General features: G+C 44.8%; 2 protein-coding genes across 2 annotated transcripts in view; one reads left to right on the top strand and one right to left on the bottom strand.

Annotated features, from left to right (window-relative positions):
- LRRC74A (leucine rich repeat containing 74A) overlaps positions 1-631 on the bottom strand; it is a 46,301-nt gene extending 45,670 nt beyond the window's left edge. The window contains 1 exon segment of the mRNA XM_030319644.1: positions 562-631. The gene's annotated coding sequence lies outside the window, so the exon portion shown is untranslated.
- On the top strand, positions 51-25,705 carry ANGEL1 (angel homolog 1). Its single transcript, XM_030319638.1, has 10 exons — positions 51-151; positions 2,880-3,455; positions 4,347-4,573; positions 5,037-5,106; positions 5,726-6,159; positions 8,711-8,837; positions 9,358-9,468; positions 22,057-22,126; positions 22,675-22,838; positions 23,583-25,705. The coding sequence occupies exons 1-10, from the start codon at positions 88-90 to the stop codon at positions 23,741-23,743; spliced, it is 2,004 nt and encodes a 667-aa protein (XP_030175498.1). The 5' UTR covers positions 51-87; the 3' UTR covers positions 23,744-25,705.
- Positions 25,706-27,870: the final 2,165 nt, after the last annotated feature.

Raw genomic sequence — 27,870 nt, 5'->3', positions numbered from 1 at the left:
AGAGACCCGGCAGGCGGCCGTGAGGAGGGGAGGCGGGCGCGGGCGCGGGCGCGAGCGCGAGCGCGAGCGCGAGCGCGGCGGCCGGCCATGATCGCGTCGTGCCTGTGTTACCTGCTGCTGCCGGCCGCGCGCCTCTTCCGTGCCCTCTCAGGTACCGGCCCCGCGTCCTGGCAGGCGGGCGCCAGGCCCGGGCCCACGTCGGCAGGGCCCCGCGGGGCCTGGGGCCGGCGTGCGGCGCGTCGGGCGTCACGACCACTTTCCCCCCCGGCCGAGGTGTGGGGAGGCGGCCCCCGGTGCCTCTCCTGGACCCCACGAGGCCCGGGCCTGGCCGACGAGCCTCGCGGGCGGTCCCCCTCACGCCTGTGGCCTGGTGGCGTCGCGCCACGGTTAACGTGGGAAGAGGCCGGCGAAGGGGCAGGGGCCCGCCGAGGCACGGCCCTGGGAGGGGTCGGCGAGGGTTGGCGACTCGGGGCGAGGCGAACGCCCGAACTCCCTGGGGGCGGGGGGTGTGAGCCCAAGACCCAAACGCACCTGCCTTCCCCTGGGTTACTCCACACTCACCTTTCACAGCCGCTTCTCCGCTCTCCAGCCGAGTGTCTGGTTGAAAACCCAGTGCTCGCAACCCGGAGACCATTTAACCCCCAGATTTGAAGCGGTCTCCCGTGGGTTTGGGTTTAGAGAGTCCGTGCGGTGGAGCCAGCGCCCAGAGAGAAGAGAGTTATTCCGTCACTTTTCCGTGATCTGCCCGCGCTCCCGTTCCTGGTCTTTGAAATTCCTGAGGCTCTTAGGAGACCGTCCGTCCCTGTGACAGATCCCACAGAACTCCCAGAATGTTCTCCAGCAATTTAGAGGGCGGGACAGACCAAGAACTACTTTCTTAGACATAGCGGTTCAGCTGCATTCTGTGCTTGTCGTTACCGGAACTTTACGCAACGTGTGTATGTAAAATAGCCACGCAGGTATTTATTTGTGTGTGTCTGTCGCTAGAATGCAAGCCGCAGGAGGGCAGGGCCATGTCTGTCCCGCTCCCTGTAGCTCTAGCGCTAGCACACTGTCCAGAATATAGTAGGCACTCAACTAAGCAGTATTTGTGTGTCTGTACTTCTGAGGAATGAGAAGCTCCGCGGAAGTAATTGTTTTCAGAGAATTAAAGCAGATTCCTTTACCCATGGTGCTGCCATTTCTGGAGCCCTTCCGATGTCCCGTGACAGCCTTAGTGACATATACTTGTCCACAGGTTTATAGACCAGTAGAGTTTAGAGAGATCACAGGAGGGGCCACTCCCTCCCTCCCTCCCCCATAGAAGTAGTGCCACTTCTTTCAACTTTGTGTATTGGTTCCTACAGAAGGTTTTCTTTCTATGCTTCCCATTCCCTTCCTCCCTCCCTCCCTTATAAAACGATTCTGTTGAAAAACCAACGGACGCCGCGCCACCACCACCAAAAATCTGCTAAATTTGAAAACGAATACTTTCACACTTGTAAACAAGAGAAACTCTTCCATCTGGTATGCAGAGGATGTTTCCAGGGGCAGGGGATTAGCAAATCCCTGAGGTTAAAGCCAGCAGCACAGCCTGTGGATTTAAAACAGGGTTTCCCAATCTCAGCATTATGGACATTTGGGCCTGGGCTGTCCTTTGCACTCTAGGATGTTCAGCAGTATCCTTCTCCTCTGACCTCTAGATGCCAGTAGCATCCCCACAGTTGTGACAGCCACTGTGTTTCCAGATAATATCAAATGTCCCCTGAGGGCAAAATTACCCACTGGTTGAAAACCACTGGTTTAGAGGGCCATAAATCAACATAGACTATAAATAAGATAGTATCTTTCAACATTTGAACCATTTTGAAGTTTTTCTTGCCTTTTAAAAAATAGAGCTGATAAAATGAATCTCTGGTGATTGAGGGTGAGTGTCGTGCATGTCACTTGTCCTGTGTTGTAAATAAGTGATTTAGTGAGTGTGGGTGTTTGCTCGCACCAAAATACTGTGCTTGGAGTTTGGGGGCTCTAATTTTAGAGTTTTCCCACCTGCTTTCTTGCCTGTTGGCTGTCATTTGTGGCTGCCGTAGCAGAGAGATGACAGCTGTCTCTTGCTGTCAGTTGTTGGCGTCTTCTGATTTACAGCCTCTGGTGTGTTATGGAATGGGAAAGCTGATAATGAAGTTTGTGAAGATTGATGAATAGAATACATAGCTTTGAGACAAAGAGCAAGGGCCTTTGCTAGGAAGTAAATTGTATAGATTTTGAGACACTCTTTTTGTCTACTTTAGGACTTTTTCTTTTGGAATGTATTTGTAGGTTAGAGGATTTATAAAACTGGAAAGGCTCTTGGAGATTATCTAGTTCAAACTTCCCCTGTCTCCACTTTATAGGCAAGAATGAGTTCATCTCACCAGAGGCATTGTCCAAGGTCACATGGTTTGTTAATTTCATTGCTAGGTCGTAACCCACGGTTCTGATTCAGGGTCAAGTGCTGGTTCCAATGTAATATGGCCCTTAGAACCAGAGAGTTCTGGTTCTGATGTTTAATAGGAGTCTTAACCTCCAGATAAAAGGGATGTGGTTCCATGTGACCATCTTTGCCCTAGATTATGTGGGATAGCTGTTCTTTCATTCATACAGTGAATATTTTTAGATCCCTACCATATACATTAGTTAATATGTACGAAGCACTTAGAATAGCACCCAGCATGTAGTAAGCACTTCATGCTAATGATGAGGTGTTCCAGGTATTAAAATGGGCAGGCTCAGTGATGGTACAACTATGAGCAAGGTGGATATGATTCTTGCTTGTATGGGACTTACATTCTAGTTGGGAGAAGAGTATGGGTTGGGTGATGTTGTCATCTTATAACATGGTATTTTGCCTTGCTTCTTAGATGCTTTCTTCACATGCCGAAAAAATGCCCTCCTGGCGAAGAGCTCGTCCACCCAGGTAGAAGGCAGCTTTGCCATGGCCCCTCGGGGGCCCGACCAGGAGGAGTGTGAGGGCCTGCTACAGCAGTGGCGAGAAGAAGGGTCGAGCCAGGCGCTCTCAACTTTGAGTGAGGGTCCCCTTGTAGATAAAGGACTAGCCCAGAGCAGCCTGGCGCTTCTGATGGATAATCCTGGAGAACAGGATGCTGTGTCAGAGGACAAGTGGTCCAGCAGGCAGCTGAGTGATCTACGGGCAGCAGAGAACCTGGAGGAGCCTTTCCCTGAGGTGCTAGGAGAGGAGCCACTGCCAGAGGTCGAGGGCCCAGTGTGGACGGCTGTCCCCATGCAGACCGGCCCCCAGTATGCAGACTGTGCTGCCCTCCCAATGGGTGCCCTGGCTGCAGAGCAGTGGGAAGAGGACCCTGCAGTGGTGGCCTGGAGCATAGCACCTGAGCCTATGCCCCAGGAAGAGGCTCTCATCTGGCCTTTTGAGGGCCTGGGGCAGTTGCAGCCTCCCCCAATGGAAATCCCATATCATGGTGAGTCTGACAACTGGCTGAGTGAGCCAGGGTAGCAGCTTGTCTCCAATCTGGGCAGAGCCATTGCTAAAGAAAAGACTCTCTGGTGGGGAGCTCTGTCTCTGCATTCTGATCTTACAGTGTCAAATCTAGAGGGGCCTTAGAGATCGTCTCATTCAGCCCCATGGTCTTTCAGATGAAATAACCATGATGCAGAGAGGTAGCAGGACATGCCTGAAGTCACATGGCTAGATGCAGAAGCGAAAGCACTGCATCTGATTCTGATTCTCCATGACGCTGTTTCTAGGAGTAGTGGTGGAGAGATCTCAGGGCCTGTACTCTGCCTCAACCAGAATTTTATCTTCTAGTTTTACCTACATATTTGGCTTCCATTAAAATTTGAAGAATGAGTTCTGTGGCTCAAGTGGGTTGAGCCCACTTGCATCTCCATGCTCTAGGGGAGATGGGGAACATGTGGTTTACAGCTCCACAGGCTTTTTCAAGTATAAAGGTTAGAAAACACCCAAGGCTAAGATTACTCTCGAAATGTCTTTAACCTCAGGTGACTATTAAACACATTGATCCGAGGGATCCTCCACAGAGACCCATGGATTTATCAGAAGTGAGAAATTGTCAGCCTTCATTTATTGAACATGTACTAGGTGCCAGGTACTATGCTAGGTACTGGGGATCCACGCTGAACAGGCCAAGATTGTCTCTGGCTTTATGGAGCTTGCTGTCTAGTCTGGAAATGTCCATAGAGTACTGCTCAAATAGCCAGAGAGAGGGATGGGTGACAGGAAAGATGACAAAAAGGAACTTCAGACACAGTATCTCTGAGTCAGGAGTGGAGATGGTGGGGCCTGTGGATAACATGTACTTCTTGTGGACTTCTCCCCAACCCCTTTGCAGAAATCTTGTGGCGAGAATGGGAGGATTTCTCTACTCAGCCAGATGCTCAGGGCCTGGAGGCGGGGGATGGCCCTCAGTTCCAGTTCACTCTAATGTCCTATAACATCCTGGCCCAGGACCTGATGCAGCAGAGCTCAGAGCTCTACCTGCATTGCCACCCAGACATCCTCAATTGGAACTATCGCTTTGCGAATCTCATGCAGGAATTCCAGCACTGGGACCCTGATGTGAGTGATGAAGGGGGGAAGGTGCCGTCTTGTATTTGCTCTGGACCTGGGGCTATTTCCCAAGTGCTCTTAAAAAATGAGTTTACAGTTTATATGTGTATAGGGTCAGAGTTCTGCCTAGGGCTGGAGCCTTCTTGCCTGGAATAAATGAGTTTTTGGCAGGTGTTCAGAAGACTCCGTGGGTACGCACTTTCCAACACCTTTATGCAGGGAGGGAGACTTGAGGGATTCAAGGAACAGGAAAACCCAGCACATGCTTCGGGTCTACTCAGCTTAAGTCTAGGCTTTTCCTTGCTGGGGGTGGCTGTATGGGAAGAGTTGGCCCTGCGGGAAGCTTCAGTGTGACCCTGCCTGAGACCAACAGCAGCTTTCCACCTGCCCTCAGTCCCTGCTCCTGGGGTGGGAGTCACTCTCCAGCACTCTTGGTACTCTGGAGTGATTGGTTTCCTTGTCACTTTTCCAGATCCTGTGTCTCCAGGAAGTCCAGGAGGATCATTACTGGGAGCAGCTGGAGCCTTCTCTGCGAATGATGGGTAATGCTGGCGTGTTCACCAGTCTTGCTTCCTATGGCCCTGTCTGTTCTCTCCTGAAGGCACCATCTTTTTCTTTTGCTTCAGTAAATCCTCATTCTCACCCGTGCACTAGCTCCTCCTTTGTATGGGTGAGAAAGAAAGAGTTCTGTAGTTTTAAAGCAATTCTGGCATTAATTGCCTTGAATTAATTAATTGACATGAATTGCCTTTAATCCTTGAAGTAACCAACCCTGTGAGGTTGAGTATTTTATCCCTGTTTTACAGTGAGGAAACTGAGGTTCTGTAAATTTGTGTGACTTGCTCAAGGTCACCATGCTACAAAGCTAGTAGGTTGTGCAGCTAGGACTCCCAATTTGTTTGACTCTAGAATCCATGCTTTTCCTGTCGAGTTCTGTGTCTTCATACCCTTCTGTCCTACTTCCCCTTTAGCCACTCAGTCATCTGCTTACCACTGTAAGGGAACCTCTGCAGAACCAAGGAGTTGGCAAGGACAGGAACTCCCCTTATGGAGCAGCGGGAGCAGTGCCTTAGGCATACACGCCTCGGCTACTGCCACTGCTTGGAGGGATTCAGGCTTCAAGGACTCTGACCCATCTCCTTGGCCGGGTGTTCCTTGCAGGTTTTACCTGTTTCTACAAGAGGAGGACCGGATGTAAGACAGATGGCTGTGCTGTCTGCTACAAGCCCACGAGATTCCGTCTGCTCTGTGCCAGCCCTGTGGAGTACTTTCGGCCTGGCTTGGAGCTCCTCAATCGGGACAACGTGGGCTTAGTGTTGCTGTTGCAGCCACTAGTCCCAGAAGGCCTGGGGCAAGTCTCGGTGGCCCCTCTCTGTGTGGCAAATACCCATGTCTTATACAACCCACGCCGGGGTGATGTCAAGCTGGCCCAGATGGCCATTCTCTTGGCAGAAGTGGACAAAGTGGCCAGGTTGTCAGATGGCAGCCATTGCCCCATCATCTTGTGTGGGGACCTGAATTCTGTTCCTGATTCACCTCTCTACAACTTCATCAGGGATGGGGAGCTCCAGTACCATGGGATGCCAGCCTGGAAGGTGAAATGGGGGAAACCACTTTGGGGGTGGGAATATGGCCAAGGGAGAGATTCAGGTGTTGGCAACTAGTGCTGCTTCTGTGGCAGGGACCTCAGTTACACCCGTTCTGGCTCCCTCCTGCTTTTTCTTGTTCTGTTGAATAGTTTTTGTTCTGAAACCTGAAAGTTAGAAATTCCTGGGTGCCTTTGGCGTCTTGAAATCCCTTCAATTTTTATCATTGATTTGTAGTTAAGATGTAATACACAAGTACATCCTTGCAAGAATTCAAACATAAAATAAGACCAAACCCACCTTTATTACCTACGTTCCTTACCTTTCCCCTTAGAGTGAAGTAGTAACTGTATGAAGTTTGGTGGTTGTCTTCCAGAACATTCTGTATGTATTTACGGTGATATCTATGTTCCTGTGATATTGTAATTATAGTTTACGCTTATTAGGTACTAACTGGATTCCAGGTGCTATTTTAAGCATTTTACATGTATTAACTCACTCAACTTTCACAATTTCTGTCATCGCTTAACATTTTTTAAGTGAGGAAACTAAGGCGTAGAGAAGTTAGGCAGTTGCTGGCTCTAGATTATGCAGGTAGGTAGTGGTGGAGCCAGGATCTGTAACCAGGATCTGCAAGCCCTAGAGCTCTTGCCCCACCAGTGCTACGCTGTGATTGCTTCTAACTGCTGATATTTGATCTATTGTGTGTATGTGTGTACTCTATGTTTCGTTTTGTAGTTTGGTTTTTTTCACTCAGCAACGTATATATGGATCTATCTTATTCCTTTTAAATGCTGAATGTTGGTAGCATAGGTATCTTATAGTTTTATCATGTGTATTTAGCCTTGCTGATAGACCTTCAGCTTGTACTGATTTCTTTATATGTCCCTTAATCTCCCTGGTCCTCTGTCTTGTCCTTGCTGTCCATCTTATTGCTTAACTTTTGGCAGGGCACAAAAATGGCTGAATTGTTATTAAGCACTTTGGACTTTTATTTTAATGAGGTTACTCAAGTGCTAGCAATATCCTGGTTCTCATGTATGCAGAGAAAGGCTTTATCCTGCTGGAAAGCTGCCATGGTCAAGGAGCTCAAGAGAATGGGAAAAATAATTTAAGTGCCTACCATGTGACTGTCACCATTAGGCATAGTGATTAAGAGCACTCGTTTTGAAGCCAGTCAGTCCTGAGTTCCAGACCCTGCTCTGCTACCCTGTGCAAGTTACTTAACTTCCTTAAGCCCCATGCACCTCATCCATATGCTAGGGAAACAATGGGAGCTACTTCAGAGGGGTTTTTTGTTGTTGTTTGATGGATCAGATACAATAATGCACAGTAAAGTATTTTCCAGTTCCTGCTTCAAAGGAAGCGGTTAACAATCAGTTATTATTATCAAGATCATTAATTGTATGTGGTATTACTGTCCCATTTTATAGTAGAGGATATTGAACCCAAGGGAGTTAACTGACTTGCCCAAAGTCACACAGAAAGTGGCCATTAGATTCCAGGTCTGTTTTACTTGAGGTGGCATATTGAAAATTTATGTCCTTCAAGGCCAGAGAGATTGTTTCTATCACTGCTCTTGCCTCCCCACTTAGCTAGTGTCTTGCACATACTTGGCATTCAAATATTTGTTGTTGTCAAATGAAATAAAGGGAATTTTGCTACACACGTTGGAGATATGCAGATGACTGATGTTGCCGAATGTGTTTCCCTACTGCGTTCTGTCCGTTCCCAGGCTGCTCATTGGCTTTGACCGAGGATGGTGACATAGATACGGTAAAGTGCTTTGGTGCATTTCCCATTTGGTTTGACCCTGTGGTTTCCTCATGATAGGCTTAAGATGCTAGACCTTGATCCAGAAGATCCAAAGATAAGGATAAACCTTTTCCCACTGCAGATTAAAGCCCCTGAAAGTTGATATTCTCCGTGGAGACTCAGGTAGATTTTTCTGAGGTGAAATTTAGGAGACTATATGTTCATACACGTTCTATTCTCTTTCACGCACATACCTCATTCTCTTGCCCCTTGTTTCTGCCTCATGGACAATTCAGTGTTTCTAGTTAAAAAAAACAAAAAGGGTTTTACTCTCTCTCCCTCAAAACAAACAAACAAATAAATAAAACGGGGCACCTGGGTGACTCAGTCAGTTAAGCATCCGACTCTTGATTTCAGCTCAGGTCATCATCTCACAGTTTGTGGGATCAAGCCCCGCACTGGGCTCTGTGCCAGTAGCACAGAGCCTGCTTGGGATTCTCTCTCTCTCTCTCTCTCTCTCTCTCTCTCTCTCTCTCTCTCTTTTTTTCTCTCTTTCTCTGCCCCTCCCCTGCCTGCACACAGGCGTGCTCTCTAAATAAATAAATAAATAAATAAATAAATAAATAAATAAGGTTTTAATTAGCTCCTTATTTTTAACCTTACCCAGAGACTTACATGTTTTGCTTATATTATGTATATAGTGCGTGATTGTGTGTGTGCGTGTGTTTGTCTGCATGTCCCAAATCATGGGCTATTTTCTTTTTCCATCTTGGTGTCCTCATTCCCACCTGCTCTTTCCTTATAGGTATCTGGACAGGAAGACTTCTCCCATCAGCTTTACCAGAGGAAGCTACAAGCCCCACTATGGCCCAGCTCCCTGGGTATTACTGATTGCTGTCAGTATATCACTTTCTGTCACCCCAAGAGATCAGGTGAGCATATACCACATTTTTTAAATTTATTTATTTTGAGAGAGACCGAGAGAGAGCAAGCAGGGGAGGGGCAGAGAGAGGGAGAGACAGCATCCCAAGCAGGTTCTGCACTGTCAGTGCAGAGCCTGACACAGGGCTTGAACCCACAAACCCTGAGATCATGACCTGAGCTGAGATCAAGAGTTGGAGGCTTAACCAACGGAGCCATCCAGGTACCCCCATGGACCCCATTCTTGGTTGGCTGTGCCTCTGTGCCCATTTTGGAAGAAAGCTAGTATTTCAGTGACAAGAGAAAATGTAATTCCTTCAATTCTGTTAGCAAATTCCTTTGTTTTTCTCACTGTCCTCATGATCTCCCAGTGAAATGGACAACTTTAAATCCTATCTGTTGGAGATTCAGCTTGTCTTCAGAGCCAGGCTTCCCCTGTGTCCCTACACTGGAAGCTTCTTGGTATTAAGGAGGTTTCAGCATGTGGCTTGTCTTCCTTTCTCTCACTGTATGGCTTTTCCTGGTTTACAGAGAGACTACAGTATAGCCGAGACTTCCTGCTGCGATTCCGTTTCTGTGATGTCGCCTGTCAGCGACCAGTGGGACTGGTTCTTATGGAAGGAGTGACAGATACTAAGCCAGGTGATGTAGGAACTAAGCTTGTTTTCTTGGTCTTCTTTCCTCTTCACCCCTGATATTTGTCAGTTATGTGGTTCCTTAGTCTTTTTGTAAGTGTAATTGTTAGAGGTAAGCTTGTGGTGATAAACATGCTTAGAAGGAAGGTCCATGGAGTTCTTTGGCCATATGCACGTATGGGTGTGCAGTGCAGTGAGAACATAGGCCAAGAATCAAGAGACCTGAGTTCCAGTCATCTTTGAGACCTTAAATGAGCCATGTAACCTTTTTAGGCTTAAGTTGCTAATAACTAGCATGTGTTCGGCATAGAGGAGGGAAGGTACACATGACAGGGCTTTCAGAATCATAAGGTGACAGTAGTCCTGCTTGTAATAAAAAGTTACTCCTACTGAGAACTTCCAGATCAAATATGGCAGAGTATACTTGACATTCTCCTCTTCTCGTCTCTGAAACCATTCCAAAGCAACAAGGAGAATGGAAAAAAGCAATATAAACTCTATCGTTGAGAAAGAAGTTTTGAAGGTATTTGAAACCATGGATCACAGCACAGGTGGAATAGCTGCAGAAAGCACTGGAGATCGTGCAGGGGTGCTGGAGGGAGTGTGGAGGGACTTATCTGGGGACTGTATGCATCTCACAAGGAATCAGCACAGTGCATTTCTCCAAGGTGAGGAGTGTACCTTAAGCCACAAAACTAAAATCCCTTGTTTCATCAGCAAGAATAAGTTGCACAGGTTGTGACAGGAGATTTTCTGAACCCGTTTTGGTCTTAAGAGGCGCTGGAGAAAAGCCTGATCAAGGAATCAAGCCCTATTTGCATTAAGCAGTTTGAGTGGCAGGGGGGAGATGAGATACTTACAGAGCTGCATATCGCTTTTGGAGGGAGAAATCAAGATTAAAAGGACTCATATATTCATATATGGCCCTGTGTCATCAGGAATATTCCTTTTCCTTGGAGTGCCTACACAGTTCTTCCCTTAGAGAAACTATACAGATAGCTGGTATAGAAAAACCTCGACTTATTCAAAGCTGGGCTGCCTAAAAGGAGCCAGCATGAGATCTGTGCTAGAATACTGCAAGAAAGAAAAGCAGAAGGAACCGGAAAAATAAAAGGCAGATAAAGAATGCTTACCTCAGAGATAAAAATTGTTGCCATGAAGCATGTGAAAAATTATGAACATTGTCCCGTGAATAAAAAAGTGAAACAATTGCCTTTATAAAATAAGAGTACAAAAACAATTGCCTTTATAGAATAAGTTCATGCAAATGGCAGGGCATCGGAAGATGAAACAGAAGCTGCAGAACTCAGGAAAGAAGTAGAATAAAAAATTTTAAAAATCACATAAAATGAAGACAAAATTGGGTGTAGCATAAGAAGCAATAGGAAGAGATACTGCTGAAAACAAGAGACAGAGGCCATGAAAGAAAAAGCAAAATAAAAAGAAGTAAAAAGATAAAAGAGACTGGAGAGAAATGACAGTAGTGAAGGATGAGGAAATTCTCAGCATACACATAATTGAAGTTCACAAGAAAGTCTGTATAATGGCATATAAGAAATATATAAAGGTATGATTCAAGGAAGATTTTCCCCAAATTAAAAGATTTGAATCTTCAAACTGAGAGGATGTACCAATTTTCAGTAAAAAATGAAATAGAATCAACAATAAGACATCCTTGTGAAGTTATTGGAAGCCAGAGATAAAAGAATCCTTTGGGCAATTGAACCAAAAAGATTGGGCTACTCTTAAAGGTAAAAATAACCAGGTTGGCTTCAGACTTCTTAACATTATCATTCAACTCTAGAAGACAGGAGAACAAGACTTCAAGGAAAGAAGGTGTGGCTCAAGAATTTCATACTCAACCAAAAGCGTTTCTTGACCGAACGGCTACAATAACCTAAGACAGCCAAGCGATGACTGGAAAAACTATAGAAGGACTGGTGATAAAGCAATGAATTTATTTTTTCTTGTAGGAATTTAATTTGAATTGGCATTTTGCACAGAGTAATGAACATTTCAGTGGCTCAGTTTTTTTTTTAATTGCAAAGCTAAATCAATTCTCTAACTGTAGCGTTAGCGAAAACAATACTGACGGCCCTCGTGCATTAAGCAGCTAGCATGTGCCATGTGCCAGTGTCTTAGAATTACAAAAACCTAAAGTTAAACAGTAGTAGGATACCACATTTCAGGTTACGAGTAGATGATTAAAAACAAAATGGGGGTCCTGGGTGGCTCAGTTGGTTAAGCATCCGACTTCGGCTCAGGTCATGATCTTGCGGTTTGTGAGTTCGAGCTCTGCATCAGGTTGTGTGCTGACAGCTCGGAGCCTGGAGTCTGCTTCAGATTCTGTGTCTCCCTCTCCGTCTTCCCTCCCCCACTCATACTCTGTCTCTCTCTCAAAAATAAATAAACATTAAAAATAAAAATGAAACAGGTCTACCCTGGCTCAGTTCATGGAGCATGTGACTCCTGATCTCGGAGCTGTGAGTTCGAGCCCCATATCAGGTGTAGAGATTACTTAAATAAATAAACAAACAAAATTTAAAACAAAACAAAATAATACTATACTTAAAGCAAGTATTTTTTTTTTTTTTAAATTTTTTTTTTTTTTTTACGTTTATTTATTTTTGAGACAGGGAGAGACAGAGCATGAACAGGGGAGGGTCAGAGAGAGGGAGACACAGAATCTGAAACAGGCTCCAGGCTCTGAGCTGTCAGCACAGAGCCCGACGCGGGGCTCGAACTCACAGAGTGCAAGATCGTGACCTGAGCCGAAGTTGGCCGCTCAACCGACTGAGCCACCCAGGCGCCCCAAAGCAAGTATTTTTTACTTCATGTTTTTGTTGGCCATTTGTATGTCTTCTTTGGAAAAATGTTTATCTGATGAATGTCTTTTAAAGACTCCAAATCTAAAAATCTACCACCTTTTTTAGACCGTGACTAGAAAGACTTAAGTGCAATAAGGAGATGATAATATGTGATCTTTTTTTTAGAAGATGTATTAGATGTGCTAACAAATAATATTTCTAGTCTAATACTAGAGTCATGCAACCCACTAGTGCACATCAAAACTTGCTGACTTGACTGTGATGCTGATTTCAAGGGGCAGCACGTGAGTTGCAAAAGAAGCTGCAATGCTAGGTAATTATAGTACCTTCCTGTAGGCTGACGTTGCATTGCCCTGGAGCATTGTACGTTGCCCAAGCTGTGTAATAAAAACATGTGGTTCTCTCCCCAACTCCCTTTTTGGGGGAATAATTCATAAAGAGGGAATCTAAAGTTCAAGTCCTCTGCTTGTAAACATTTTAAGTTATTAATGATTTCTTCTTTCCAGTATGGCCTTAAAGACACTGAAAAGGGGTTACTGTGTTTTTTTTTCTTGTGAGCACTTGCCCATTTCCATTGAACTCTGGACCTTCGGGTCTTTTTATAGATAAGAACAAAGCATGTACCCAATAAAGTGCATTATAGGAAAAAATAATTGCTAACAGATTATTTTTGTAACCACTATTTACAAACTGACCAGATGGCCACAGACCAAAGGCTGTCTGATCAGTTTTCTAACCAGGGAAGTTCTGAATCCAGCTTCTTCACTCGCTTCTCCACATGCCTGGACACAATTTATCTTTTTCCCAAGTACTTGCAGAAGAACATACTTGTTTGGCTGCTACTTTGCTGACTGGGTCAGGAAGCCACTGCAGCTCAGGTAGAGGCAGCTGTGGCCCATGTGGTCAAATGGCCTAGTGGGGCATGGAGAGGCCTCTAGTCTTGTGTGACTGCCAGAACGCTGCTGTTTGTACCCAGTGCTGCATGGACAGAGCCTGGTGTTGAGAGAAACCATTTTTAGTATCCTGCTGGTCACTGAGATTTTTCTGGTATGTTGTAATGGTAAAAGATGTGACTCAAAATGAAGATCTTAGCGTTACGAATATTTATGCTCTGAATAACATTACATTAACAATCACAAAGTGAAACTGCAGACGTTAACAAGGAACAATAGTCAGAAAATAACTAATGGTAAAAGGTTTTAAATAATCTCAGCCTACAACAGGACAATTAGATAAAAGGTAAGAATATGGAAGTCTTGGGGCTCCTGGGTGGCTGACTCAGTTAAGCATCCGGCTTTGGCTCAGGTCATGATCTCATGGCTCGTGAGTTCAAGCCCCGCATCAGGCTCTGTGCTAACAACTCAGAGCCTGGAGCCCACTTCAGATTCTGTGTTTCCCTCTCTCTCTGCCCCTTGCCTGCTCATGCTCTGTTTCTCTCTCCTTCAAAAATAAATAAACATTAAAAAAATTTTTTAAGAATATGGAAGTCTTCAGTACATGTATTATGGTATATCTGATTGGTACATATCAAACTCTGAATATTGAAAGTAAAGCAAAGACATCTTTTTAAGTATTCATGGAAAATTCTTAAGAATTAGACCACCATTGGGGCACCTGGGTGGCTCAGTCAGTTAAGCATCCAACTTTGGCTCAGATCATGATCTCACGGCCTGTCAGTTTGAGCCCCATGTTCAGGGCTCTGTGCTGACAGCTCAGAGCCTGGAGCCTGCTTTAGATTCTGTGTCTCCCCTTCTCTCTGCCCCTCCCCCACTCACGCTCTGTCTCTCTGTCTTTCAAAAATGAATAAACGTTTAAAGAAAAAAAAGACCATCATTAAAACCTCAGTAAATCTCAAACAGTAGAAGTTGTACAGCCTTTCTCTGATCACACATTCAGTAAAGATAGAAATTAAAAACAAAACATTATCATCTGGAGATTTGGAAATTTTCAAGCAACTTTTGAATCAAAGGTGAAATTTAAGAAAAATTGCAGAATATCTAGAAAATAATAATAACAAAAGTGCCATATTTGTGGAGTATGGCTAAAACAGCGTTCAATGGAAAGTTCGTAGAATTCTGTAGAATATTTAGAATCACAGAATTATATTAATAGAGAAGAAAAAAGTATGTAAATTACATTCAACTCAAGAAGTGAGAAAAAAGAACAAAGAGAGCAGAAGATAAATGGGAGCAATTTAGATAACAAAAATAGTGGAATAAAATCTAGGAGTTAGTTGTTTGGGCAAAAATCAGCTGTCAATTAGGTGAGTCCATTAGCTAACCTATTTTCAAAGGGCAGGGAAAGGAGCAAGTGAAGGTATCCAGATGCAGAAAAATTAATAGGATTACAAGGGGGTTCTTGGCCCAGCTAAGTGCAAAAGAAATTAAAACTTACAGGCATATATTAATTTGAGAAAATGTAATTTAGTAAAACTGATTACAGAGAAGAAAGAGAATCTAGGGAAGAAATACATAAAATTCTCAGAGATGCAGTCCCATGAAAACACTAGGCTCAGATTGATAGAATATTATCAAATCTTCAAAGAATTTGTAAAATCGTTATTATTTAAATTATTACAGTGCACAGAGGAAGAAAGGGACCAATTATTTTTATGCAACAAGTATTTGACACCGACACCTGACCATTACACACAACCATAGACGCTAATATTCTCCACTTATGAAAACTGATGCAAAAAATTTTAAATAGATCACGAGACAATCTAGCAGCGCAGTGAAAGAGCAGTATACTGTGACCAGATGGAGTTTATCAGAAATATAAAGATTATTTGACATTGAGAAATCTATTAATATAACATACTAATATATATGAAATCTATTAAAACATGAAATGTGTGTCATCCTATAGATGTCAAAGAGACTGTTAAAATTCAACATCTATTCTAGATTATTTTTAAATTATTTTTTATGTTTATTTTTGAGAGAGAGAGAGAGCAGGGGAGGGGCAGAGAGAGAGGGGGACAAAGGATCTAAAGTGGGCTCTGTGCTGACAGCAGCCCAACACGGGACTCGAACTCATGAACTGCAAGGTCATGACCTGAGCCTAAGTTGGACTCAACCGACTGAGCCACCCAGGCACCCCTATTCTAAATTCTTTTTAAAAGACCACCCCCCCCCCCGCCCTAAAATTAAGGAAAAACCAGATACAGGCATACTTTGTTTTATTGTGCTTCACTTTAAAGAGCTTCACTATTGCTCTTTTGCAGACATTGTGTTCTTTTTACAATTTGAAGGTTTGTGACAAACTTGAAATGAGCAAGTCTATCAGCACCATTTTTCCAACACCCATTTGCTCACTTTGTGTCTGTGTCACATTTTGATAGTTTCTGCAATATTTCAAGCTTTTTCATTATTACTATATTTGTTATGGTAATCTGTGATCAATGATCTTTGATGTTATTATTGGAGTTGTTTTGGAGGGTCAAGAACCACTCCCATATAAGATGCCAAACTTAATTGATAAATGTTTTGTGTGTTCTGACTGCTCTACTGACCAGCCATTTCCCTGTCCTTCTCCCTCTCCTTAGGCCTCCCTGTTCCCTGAGACACAACAATAGTGAAGTTAGGCCAGTTAGTAACCCTACAATGGCCTTTAAATGCTCAAGTGAAAGGAAGAATCATATGTCTCTTACTAAATCAAAAGCTAGAAATGATTAAACTTAGTGAGGAAGGCATGTTAAAAGCTGAGACAGGCAAAAGCTAGGCATCTTGCCTCAAATAGTTAGCCAAGTTGTGAATGCTAAGGAAAAGTCCTTGAAGGAAATGAAAAAGTGCTACTCCAGGGAACATGTGAATGATAAGAAAGCACAGCAGCCTTCCTACTGATACAGATGAAAAAAAGTATTAATGGTCTGGATAGAAAATCAACCTGGCCACATTTCCTTAAGCCAAAGCCTAGTCCAGAGGAAGGCCCTAACTTTCTCCAATTCTGTGAAGGTTGAGTGGTGAGGAAAATAACAAAAGCAGAGTTTGAAGCTAGCAGGGGTTGGTTCTTGAGGTTTAAGGAAAGAAGCCGTCTCCATCACATGAAAGTGCAAGATGAAGCCTGCAGTTCTTGAGAAGATCCAGCTAAGATAGTTAATGAGGGTGGCTACACTTACAGATTTTCAATGTAGACAAAACAGCCTTCTATTGGAAGAAGATGCCATCTGGAACTTTCATAGCTAGAGAGGAGAAATCACTGCCTGGCTTCAAAGCTTCAAAGAACAGACTGCCTTATTAGGGGCTAACACAGCTGGTGACTTTAAGTTAAAGCCAGTGCTCGTTTACCAGTCCAAAAATCCTAGAACCCTTAAGAATTATGCTAAATCAACTCTGCCTGTGCTCTATAAGTGGCACAACAAAGCCTGGATGACAGCACATCTGTTTACAATGTGATGCACTAAATATTTTAAGCCCACTGTTGAGAGCTACTGCTCAGAAAAAATGATTCTTTTCAAAATATTACTGCTCACTGACAATGCATGTGGTCACCCAAGACTCTGATGGAACTGCACAGCAAGATTAATGTTGTTTTCGTGCCTGCCAACACAGGATCCATTGTGAAGCTTATAGATCAAGGAATGATTTCAGCTTTCAAGTTTTATTATTGAAGAAATATACTTTGTAAAACTGTAGCTGCCATAGCTAGTGATTCCTCTGATGGATCTGGGCCAAGTAAACTGAAACCTTTTAGAAAGGATTCCTTTACACTAAGAACATTTGTGATTCATTAGAAGAGGTCAGAATACTAACATTAATTAACAGAGCTTGGAAGTTGATTCCAGCCCTCAGGGATGATTTTGAGGGGTTTGAGACTTCAGTGGAGGAAGTCACTACAGATGGGGTGGAAACAGCAGGAAAACTAGAATTAGAAAGAAGTGGACCCTGAAGGGGCGCCTGGGTGGCTCAGCCGGTTAAGTGTTTGACTTCAGCTCAGGTCATGATCTCACGGTTTGTGAGTTCAAACCCCGCATCGGGCTCTGTGCTAACAGCTCAGAGCGTGGAGCCTGCTTTGGATTCTGTGTCTCGTTTCCCTGTGTCCCTCCCCATCTTGTGCTCGTGCTCTCTCTTGCTCTCTCTTGCTCTCTCTCTCAAAAGTAAGTAAATAAACATTAAGAAAAATTAAAAAAAGAAGTGGAGCTTGAAGATAGGACTGAATTGCTGCAATCTCATGATCAAACTTTTAACTTAGGAGTTGCTTCTTATGGATGAGCAAAGAAAGTGGTTTCTTGAGATGGAATCTACTCCTGGTGAAGATGCTGTGAAGATTGTTGACATCACAAGATTTAGAATATTCCTTGAACTTAGTTGATAAAGCAGCAGGAGGGTGTGAGAGTGTTGACTCCAGTGTTGAAAGAAGTTCTGTGGGAACAAGTTCTATCAAACAGCATCACATGCTACAGAGAAATCGTTTGTAGCCACCACCCTGATCAGTCATTAGCCATTGACATTGAGGCAAGACCCTCCACCAGCAAGAAGATTATGACTTGCTGAAAGCTCATGTGATCATTAGCAGTTTTTAGCAATAGAATATTTTTTAATTAAGGTATGTACATTGGTTTTTTTAGACATAATGCTGTTGCACATTTAAAATACAGTACAGTATAAACATAACTTTTATTTGCACTCTATTGTGGTGGTCTGGAACTGAACCCGCCATATCTTTGAGGTATGCCTATAATATCTTTGAGGTATGCCTGTAATCTCTTACACTATTAAAATAATCTTGGTCAGTCGGAGTGTGTGGCGGCAGCCTGCACCGCAGAGGTCAGGAGCAGGAGGAGGGAATGGAGCCACTGCAGGCCTGAAAATTAAAAACGATACCAAAACCAAACCACAGCATTTATCTCAGCTCCAAAAATCAGCGTCTTGCTTAAAAGAAGACAACTGTAGTAGCATCCCTGTCAGAGTCAGGAGTAAGACAAGGATGGTCACTGTCATTATTCAACTGTGTTCAGAGATTCCAGCCAACAGAATTAGAAAATAGGGGTGTCTGGGTGGCTCAGTTGGTTAAGTGTACGACTCTTGATTTCAGCTCAGGTCATGATCTCGCTGTTTGTCAGTGCAGAGCCTGCTTGGGATTCTCTCTCTCCCTATCTCTCGGCCCCTCCCTTGCTTGTGCGTGCACGCACTCTTTCAAAAATAAACTTAGAGTAAGATTTATTTAATACCCTTTTTACAGCTTTGTTGTATTGAAATTCATATACCGTAAAATCTACCCATTTAAGGTGTATATCTCAGTGGCTTTATTCAGAATTGTGTGACCATCTTGACAGTCTAATTGTAGAACATTTTCATCACTCGTGAAAGGAACCCCTATATCTGTGAGCTGTCATTTTCCACTCTTCTTCCCCTTGTGAAAAATTAATTGAACATGGCCATATGGGTGTCTGGACACTCCATTCTATTCCATTCATCTATGTCTATCCTTATGCCAGTACCACACTGTGTTGATGATTTTGGCTTTGTATAAGTTTGAAATAGGGAAGTGTACATCCTATAACTTTGTCATCTTCCAGATTATTTTGTCTATTCTGGGTCCTTTTCATTTCTATATGAATTTTAGGGTAGGTATGTCAATTTTTGCACAGAAGCTAGCTGGGATTTTGATAGATTTCTACAAATCTGTAGGTTAGTTTGGGAAGTATGGCATTTAAATAATGTCTGATGACCAGTGAATATGAATGTCTTTCCATTTATTTAGATCTTTCATTCCTTCCCATGTTTTGTAGTTTCCAGTGTGTAAGTCTTAACACTTTTGTGAAATTTAGTACTATCTATCATATTCATTTTGATATCGTAAGTAAATAGAAATGTTTTCTTTATTTCATTTTTGGATTTTTACTGCTAATGTATAGAAGTGCAATTTTTGTATATTGAGCTTGTATGTTGCAGTCTTGAGAACTCATTTATTCGAATAGTTTTTTAGTGGATTTCTGAGTATTTCCTGTGTATAAGATTAAGTCATCGTGCACACAGAAACAGCATTACTGCTTCCATTTTAATCTGGATGCCTTTTATTTCTTCTTTCCCATGATTGCCCTGGCTAGGCCTCGTTAATGTTGAGTGGTGAAAGTGGACATCCTTGTCCTGTTCCTGACCGTAGAGGTAGAGCTTTCAATCTTTCACTATTAAGTGTGATGTGAGCCCTGGAGTTTTTGTGGGTTCCCTTTATCTAGTTGGAGATGTTCTCTTCTGTGCCTAGTTTTTTATGTGTGTTTTTTTTTTTTTTCATAAAGGGTGTTGAATTTTGCCAAATGTTTTTTTCTGTGTGTGCTCAGATGGAAATGTGGTTTTTGTCCTTCAGTATTCTATTAATATGATATATTACATTAATTGATTTTCAGATGTTAAACCAACTTTACATTCCTAAGATAAATTGTAACTGGTCATAGTATGTAATCATTTTTATATTTTGCTGGATTTGGTTTGTTAATATAATGTTCTTTTGGTGCTCTGAAACTTAATTTCCAACGTTGGGAAGATGGGAGTTTCCTCCCACATCAACAATTCAATTCTATTCTGACACCATCTGCCCAGAGAGCATCAGATTCCACAGGTTAAATAAAGGCTCAGTCCTGGAAGACTGCCCCCTTCCCCAACTTCAGACACCAGTCACAAGCCCAGCCTGTGTTTCTGACAAACTATAGGTTCCAACAACCCCCTCCATGGACTTCAGATGCCAGTCATACGTCCAGGATGTTACCTGTACTTGCTGACCAACTGACTATTATAAATCAGAGGTTTCCATGACCCTCTCCTTCCTCGGCTTTAATTAATTTGCTGTAATGGCTCACAGAACTCAGAGAAACATTTTACTCACTAGATTACCGGTTTATTATAAAAGGATAAAAGTCAGGAACAGCCAGCCAGATGGAAGAGATGCATAGGGCAAGGTATTTGGGAAGCTTCCATGCCCTCTCTAGGCATGCCATTGTCTCCAAATCTCCATGGTATTCACCAGCCTGGAAGCTCTCTGACAAACTTTATTATGTAGGCAGGGTTGATTAGATCATTGGCCATTGGTGATTCAAACTCCAGCCCCGCTCCCTTCAGGGAATTGGGACAGAGAGTTCCCAGAGGTTCAGGGAATTGGGACAGAGAGTTCCAACCCTCTAATAACAGGTTGGTTTTTCTGGTAACCAGCTCCCATCTTCCAGTGCTTTCCAAAAGTCACCTCATAATATAACAAAAGACACCTTTATCACGCTCATCTCAGGATATTCTAAGGGTTTGGGGAGCCATGCGCCAGGAACTGTGGATGTGGCCGAATAAATATTTCTTATAAATCACAGTATCACAGTCATTGAGGAATTTTGCATGTACATTCACAGGGGATATTCTGTAGTTTTCTTTGTGATGTCTTTGTCTAATTTTGATTAACTGAGTAACACCTTATAGCATCAGTTGGGAAGTATCCCATCTTGTTTTTTGCAAGTGTTTGTGAAGGATTTGTATTACTTCTTTAAATGTTTGGCAGAATTCATTAGCGAAGTCATCTAGTCCTAGACTTTTCTTCGTGGGAAGTTTTAAAATTACTAATTCAATTTCTTTCCTTACAAGCTATTCAGATATTCTATTTTTTCTTGAATCAGTTTACATAGTTTGTGTCTTTTTAGAAATTTGTCCATTTCATCTGAGTTTTCTCATTTGTTGGTTATAAGCAGTTGTTTACAGTATTCTCATGATTTAAAGATTTCTATAAGATTGGTAGCAGTGGCCCTTCTTTCATTCCTGGTTTTTGTAATGAGTCTTTTTTTTCTTGGTCATTCTAGCTAAGGGTTTGTCAGTTTTATTGATCCTTGTATCCTTTTGTCTTAATCAGTTTGGGCTATTATAACAAAATACCACAGCCTGGATGGTTTATAAACAATAGAAATTTATTTCTCACAATTCTGAAGGCTCCAAGTACAAGATCAGGGTGCTAGCATGGTCTAGTTCTGGTGAGGGCCCTCTTCTGGGTTGCTGAGTGCTAACTTCTTGTGTCCTTACATGGTGGAAAGCAGGTGAGGGAACTCTCTGGGATTCCTTTTATAGGAGCATTAGTTCCATGCATGAGGGCTCCACCCTCATGACCTAATTACCTCCAAAAGGCCCACTTCCAAATACCATCTCATTGGGGATTAGGACTGCAACATACTTTGGGGAGATACAAACATTCAGTCTGTAACACCTATTAATGTCAGTAGGCTCTGTAATAATATCCCCTCTTTCTTAACTGATGTTGGATATGTATCTTTTTTCTTTATGTGTGTGTACAGATTTATGTGTATTTAAGAGTTTATACATACATGTTATATGGTATGTGCACATATGTGTATGAGCACATACGTGTATATACACATAACAGATGGTGTGTGATAGAAAATCTCTGAAGGAATATACCAGGAATTTGGTAACATTGGTTGCTTCTCGAGAGGGAGATTGGCAGGAGTCCCAGAGTGGGAGGGAAACTTTTCACTGATATTTTTCTCTACATTTTGATTTTTATACCATGTTACTCTATTACCTATTCTAAAGAATAAATTGAAATAAATTATTTGAAGAGGTGCTGAGCCAAGGAAGAAATGTCTGTGTTCAAGGCCTCTGTCTGCCTTCCTGTGGTTCTTGACTTTGGTCCATTGTTACTTTCTCCCATCACCTTCTATTTCTCCTTTTCCCTTTTGGAGTCCGGTCAAGGATCTGAGAAAGATTTCAGGGTGCAAGGTTCTGACCCTTCTTAACTGTATGTGAAGAATAAAACCTTTTTTCTCTGGTCTTCTACAGAGCGACCTGCCGGCTGGGCTGAGTCTGTCCTTGAGGAAGACACATTGGAGCCTGAGCCTGTCTTGCCCAGGTGATCTTCCTTCCAGTTCCCCTCAGCTTGCTTATTAGCCCCTGAGTGTATGAGATTCTCATTGGCTCTCCTGAGGCTGATTGAGGGGGACACTTTTTGCTGAGCTCTCTCTTTTCCTAAGATGTGCTAAGCTTTGGAGGCGCTGGTGTGCAGAGGCCAGAGGTGACTCACTTAAGTTCTTGCAGACAAAGAGCCCATGCACTTTTCCTGAGGGAGTAAGGCTTCACAGAAAAATTTGCTGCTCTCCCCCCGCCCCCCACCACCCCCCTTCCCCGGACAGGGGCACATTAGGTATACATACTTTACCAGGTAATAAGAGGAGAGTTGGGGGGTGGGGTGAGGAAAGTCAGGGGGACTGAGTATAAATGTGTCTGTTTCTAGGCTAATTTTAGCTAAGACCATCTGCCTCTTATTAGCATGGGAAGTAATTTGCTGAGATGGAGTTATTTGGGATCGTCCCTTAAAAAACTTTATAAAACCCACAGAGAAAGTGACTTTGAGAAACGTTCAATGTTTGTTGACCGACATCTTCTCCTTCATCCCTGTAGGACTGTAGGTACCATCCAGCACTGTCTTCACCTGACCTCGGTATATACTCATTTCCTGCCCCAGCATGGCCGCCCAGAGGTCACCACAATGCCCTTGGGTCTTGGAACAACAGTGGATTACATCTTCTTCTCAGCTGAGTCCTGTGAGAATAGGAACAGAACTGGTAAGCCTGGTGGGTCCTGGGTTCATAGAAGCCACCCTCAGAAGTCCCTGGGAACAGCTGATAGTAGGTCAGGCGTTTGGTCACATGGCTTGGGCTACTGGGACCTGACTCGCAAAGTAGCAGATTTCATACCTAACCTGGCACTGGTCGTCCTCATCATAATTCCCTTAGACCATTTGCCTGCATTTTCTTTTTGCAGCATTAGAGAGAGGTGGGCAGACCAGCCCCACCTCTATTTAAGAGGTAAAAATAGAGCACCAGGAAGTAAGTGGATTTTGGACAAGGCAGCCATTTAGTGAGGGGCTTGGTTAAGTTAGAGATCCTATTTCTTGTTTCTTCCCCTGATAACCAGCAGACAGTGCAGCAGTCTGTCAGCCCCATGCCTATCTTATTTAAAGCAAGTCTTTTAAATGTTGGAATTGGTTGCCTATGTTGAAAAATCAGATTTTATGTAGAAAATCTAGATTTCCAACTTTTCTTGGAAAATCTGAAGATTTGGTAAATGCTGAGCCTGGGCATACGTTCTCCATTTGCCGCAGTTTCCCTGAACCCACCTTGTTTAATTCATTGATGTATCACAGAGTATCTGAGAAAGTGAGGCCTCAGCCACAGGCAGCAGGGGAAGTGAGGGAGGGTGAGGCATCAAGGGGATGCAGCCTCCCTGTGTAGCTCCCACAGGCCCCAGCCACCCCCATGCAGTGACCTGTGGCTGCTTTCTCCACTGGCTTCTGCTTTGTGCCCCAGATCGCAGGCTGTGTCAAGATGGGACTCTCAAACTTCTGGGCCGTCTCTCCCTCCTCTCTGAAGAGATTCTCTGGGCTGCCAACGGCTTACCCAACCCCTTCTGCTCTTCAGACCACCTCTGCCTGCTGGCCAGCTTTGGGATGCAAGTCATCGCCCCATGACGGGGCTCCCAGGGGAAGAGAGCTTCTCTTCCGGAAGAGTTCACTGGATCAGAGACTGTGGAAATACCCCATACTTTTGGAAACTTAGATCCAAGAAACTTCCGTCCCCTCCCCTCCCTTCCCCTACCCTGTTACCTTTTTCCTATGGTTAGATTTTCTCCAGGCCTGTCCACGTTCTCTGCCTGTGGTCCCTGCCCACCCCAACCTCTTCCTAATCCTGTGCCACATACTCAGTGGCCCTGGGAGAGGCCGAAGGGGAGATCCCCCTTCCTTCCATGTATCCAGTGCTCCCCCTTGATTTTTAATTACCAGGGTTGCGGGAGCTATTGATCTCATTGGTTATTTGCTTTCAGGCCATTTCTTGATGGTATCTTCGAACCCAGTGTTCTTCCTGCCTTCCTGACCTCTGGGCCCAGCCCTCTTGCCAGGCCCATACACATGTGAGATGTGCGTAGTGTGCATGTGTGTCCTCTCGGGGTGGGACTGCTCTGTACAGCGTGCCTGCCTCTGATCAGCCCACTTTCCACACGGGGGCTGTCAGCCTAGGGGCAGGTCGAGAGCATGACCTGGCTGCTGTGTGTTGCCAGGCAGCAGCAGGAGCATGGGCCCTTCTCCCCTTTTATCTTGTGTGTCTCATTAGGCATTCACATCATGCCAACCAGGGCATCCTCATCATCTGGGCTCTGGGAAAGAATGGGCCACACAGCCTGGAGCAGCGGATTCAGGGATGTGCCGCCTGCCCCAGCTGCCTCCGAGCCTCCAACCCAGAGCTCCCCAAAGGCCTGGCATGCTTTCTCTAGGGCTTGTCCCTTTCCCCAGGCTGCTGTGAGAAAGGCAAAAGTTTGAACCCCTGTATGGAGTCAGTGGGCTGGAATAGTAGTTTGAGGTTTAAAAGGATGAGAAAGAACCTTCAAGAAACTCTTGTCTTGCTGGATTCTGCCCCCTGCGGAACTGGGGCAAGGGTGGGAGTCCTGGTAGGGGAAAGAGCAGGCAGGCTGTGCAGCTGCCTCAGCTGGGACCCAAGACCTCAGGGACTTGTTCTCTTCCTCTGCATACCTCAGAAGCAGTTTTCTGTTCCTTTCCTCCCACCTCTTTTTACCTCCTTCCCTCCCCCATTCCTTTCCATTTTGTTCTAGAAAAGCCAGGTATTCAGCTCAGGCCAAACCCTCTCTGCAGAAGGTGGCCTTGGGCAGAGCCTGTCCAAGAAGTCAAGGTGGCAGTGTTTTAGGGTTTGTTCCTGCTGGCAAGACCTCAGCTGCTCATTGCCAGTGTTGCCCCTCTAGCACAGGGCTACCCTGGCCCATTCATGGCCTTGCCCTGCCCCCCCTGTGTCACCTGCATGCCTTAATCTTTCATAGCTGGGGTACAGCCTAGGTGTTACCGGGCCAGCTGGTCCTCCCAGAGTAGCTGCTGGTCCTTGCAGACTGGCCTTGCTGTTGCCCTGCTTGGCCTTCAGAATGGGACTGAAGGGGGTACCTGAGTGGCTAGAGTTAGGGACAGTTAGCCAGAGGTTCTCTCCCTTTTTTTTTTTTTTTTTTTTTGAAAGCCAAAGACCCAGCTTGAATTCTGCTGCTGTGTTCATGGTTATAAGCTTTCTGTGCCTAGGTACTGGGGAATTTATCTGTGCATGTATATTTCTGAACATTGTTTCCTGGGTACTGGGCATGTGCCTGTCTGAGCCCCAGGCCCACTTGTCCACACCCCACCCATCGTTCACTCTGTCTCTCCCCGGGTGCCTCCTGAGATGGTCTTAAGTCAGTGCCCTATTGGTTGTCAGGACTATGGCCTATCACTGTTCTCTTCTGCCAGGAAATGCGGTTTAAACGGCTCAAGATGGCAGAGGGCAGGAGTTTTATATATTATCTTTTCCTTGTTTTCTTATTTGTTTCTGTTTTGGAATTGAAGTGAGGGTTTTAAGTGGTCATTTAAGCTCTCTTTTCCAAATAAAGGTTTACCATTTCCCCCCTGCTGTTGGTCATTTGTTAGGATCCTGAAGGGCAGGGGAGGATGGGGGAGAAGGTCTGGAGAGTGAGGTGGCCAAGAGGAAGAGACATCCTGGGCTGGGCTCTCAGGTCCTGAATCTCAACTGGAGAAAGGTGTAATCGTCCTGTGATAACTGACACGTATTCCCGCTGCTTTGAGGCCTGGGAGAGCAGGGCTTGAAGAAACCTCGTGCCCTGCCTTTTGTTGGGGTCTAGCTCTCTTCTCCCTCCTCACCAAGCTAGAGAACAGCTCTTTCAGCTTCTTTTGTTCCCATTCCATCTGCTACTACCATACCCCTGGTCCACATGCATTTCAGGAGGGTCTGTGCCGAACGTGGGGTGAGAAGTATTTTCTTGGTCAAAGCCACGGCCGCTGTGTGAGGCACGACGTGTGTGGCAGTTGCTACTTGCTGAGTGTCTGTTTCTGGTCATCTCTTTTGCACTGTGGAACCAGAGCTGGACTGTGGGCCATCTGTTGCTGGAAAGGTTTCCTTCCCGGGCCTCACTCTGCTGGTACTTTCGTTTTCCTCCAGCTCCTCTTGTGCAGCAGGTCCATGAAGCCCACATGGCCACGTGAAACCCTGAAACCAGGTGTGGCTTCCTGCCTTACCTCAATGGAATTCCAGACCCCACACCTCTGAATCAGCCTGAGCATCTGAATTATTTAAAGTTACCTGGTGCTTCTGTTGAACCGCCCAGGTTGGGATCCAGTCGAAAGAAAACAGCCAGGGATAAGGAACACTACTTGTCACGTTGGCCTGATCATTTGGTGACTGTGGGTAAGTTAAGCCCTTGTGTTTCAAAATCTTGGTGAAATGGGAATTAAAGTAATAATCCTGGGAAGCTTGTGAGGAATTGTCGGCTCTGGAATAGTGGTGTTGGGCTTTGGCAAGCAAGGGACTAAGACTTGCAGAGTGTCACTGGCAGGAGCTGAGGGTGGGTAGTTCTCCCCGATCTGGCTGCGTGGTTTGCCCAGAGGCGAGGAGTTCTTTCACAGCTCCAGGCTTTGAGGTGCATGCCCAGAGACCCTTTCCAGCCTGGAGGGTTTCCTGAGTCGCGTAACATTTGCACAGACTTTTAGTAAGTTTAAGCAGTGCTTCCACACCCACTGTCCACAGACGATAGTACCACGCGGTGGCAGGTGCAGCTGTTCCTACGTTACCTTATTTACATCTGAGGAAACTGAATTCCCAAATTCCTTGACTCCCCAAACTCCTCAGAACCACAGCCTTTCCTGGGGTAGGAGAGACAGGTTATCTTGTACGGCGGACACATGGGGGTGAAGGAGAAATGATCGACCAGCCTGCTGCTGCTGCTGCTGCTGGTTTTTGTCTTTAAATCTTTTCTCTCCAGTTCTTGCCCTGGTGTAGCAACTAATTGAAGGGTTACTTTTGATTGGTTATGTAATGTGTAGTGTGGCCTCCCTTTTCCTAGGAGTTGGAGGGGCCCACCTCCTCTAGTTTCCACCCAAGGAGAGTGGACCTGCGGCCCCAACACTTCCAGACTCATCCTGGTATGCCTTTCCCCTCTGTTTCTTCCCTCCTGAGCAAATGCATGAAAACAAAATTGTTCCAGGCAGGGACCAGCCAGAGAGAGCCTGGTAGGGTGTAGATGTAGCCCCACTTAGGAGAATGGGAACTGAATGTGTTTCTAAGGGGATTCTGCCTCCTGCCCCATCCCTCCTCAGTTCCTCTGCCCCCGAGGCCTCACACAGCTGTGGAGAGAAGAGTGGCATCTCTACACTTAAATTTAAATTCTGGGAGGTTGTCTTTCCCATGACCAAGCCCTTTCTTGTTGGGACTTAGAGGAAGTGCACATCCCCAGAGAGCTGTTCCTTCAGCCGACCTGAGGTGGCCCATCTCCACCACCTGCCAAGCCTCAGCAGTGGGTCCTCTAACCCACTTGGCAAACACTGAAGACTATCTGGGCCAGTTGGCTTGGGCCTTGGTATGATCACCTCTTGTCACCGTTGCCCTCCACAGTAGCAGTCAAGAGGTCAGATCCTGGTAGATGGGGATGACAGGGCTTTCAACCTCTTCGTGTTCAGGGCTCCAAGAAGTGCCACCTGCATCCAAAAGTCCAACACAAATTAGTCATGGGCCTAAATGAGGCTGGGACCTGCTGAGAGCCTGAAAGAAACAGGGC

Source organism: Lynx canadensis, chromosome B3, assembly GCF_007474595.2.
Source record: "Lynx canadensis isolate LIC74 chromosome B3, mLynCan4.pri.v2, whole genome shotgun sequence".
Taxonomy (NCBI): domain Eukaryota; kingdom Metazoa; phylum Chordata; class Mammalia; order Carnivora; family Felidae; genus Lynx; species Lynx canadensis.
The sequence above is the reverse complement of the archived record's forward strand: the minus strand, read 5'-3'. Positions and strand labels throughout refer to the sequence as shown.

Excerpts from the sequence above, each read along its gene's own strand:
- ANGEL1 (XM_030319638.1), top strand. The coding sequence starts at position 88 with ATGATCGCGTCGTGCCTGTGTTACCTGCTGCTGCCGGCCGCGCGCCTC. Across the intron at positions 152-2,879 it reads CCTCTTCCGTGCCCTCTCAG|ATGCTTTCTTCACATGCCGA; the intron begins GTACCGGCCCCG and ends CTTGCTTCTTAG. Across the intron at positions 3,456-4,346 it reads AATGGAAATCCCATATCATG|AAATCTTGTGGCGAGAATGG; the intron begins GTGAGTCTGACA and ends ACCCCTTTGCAG.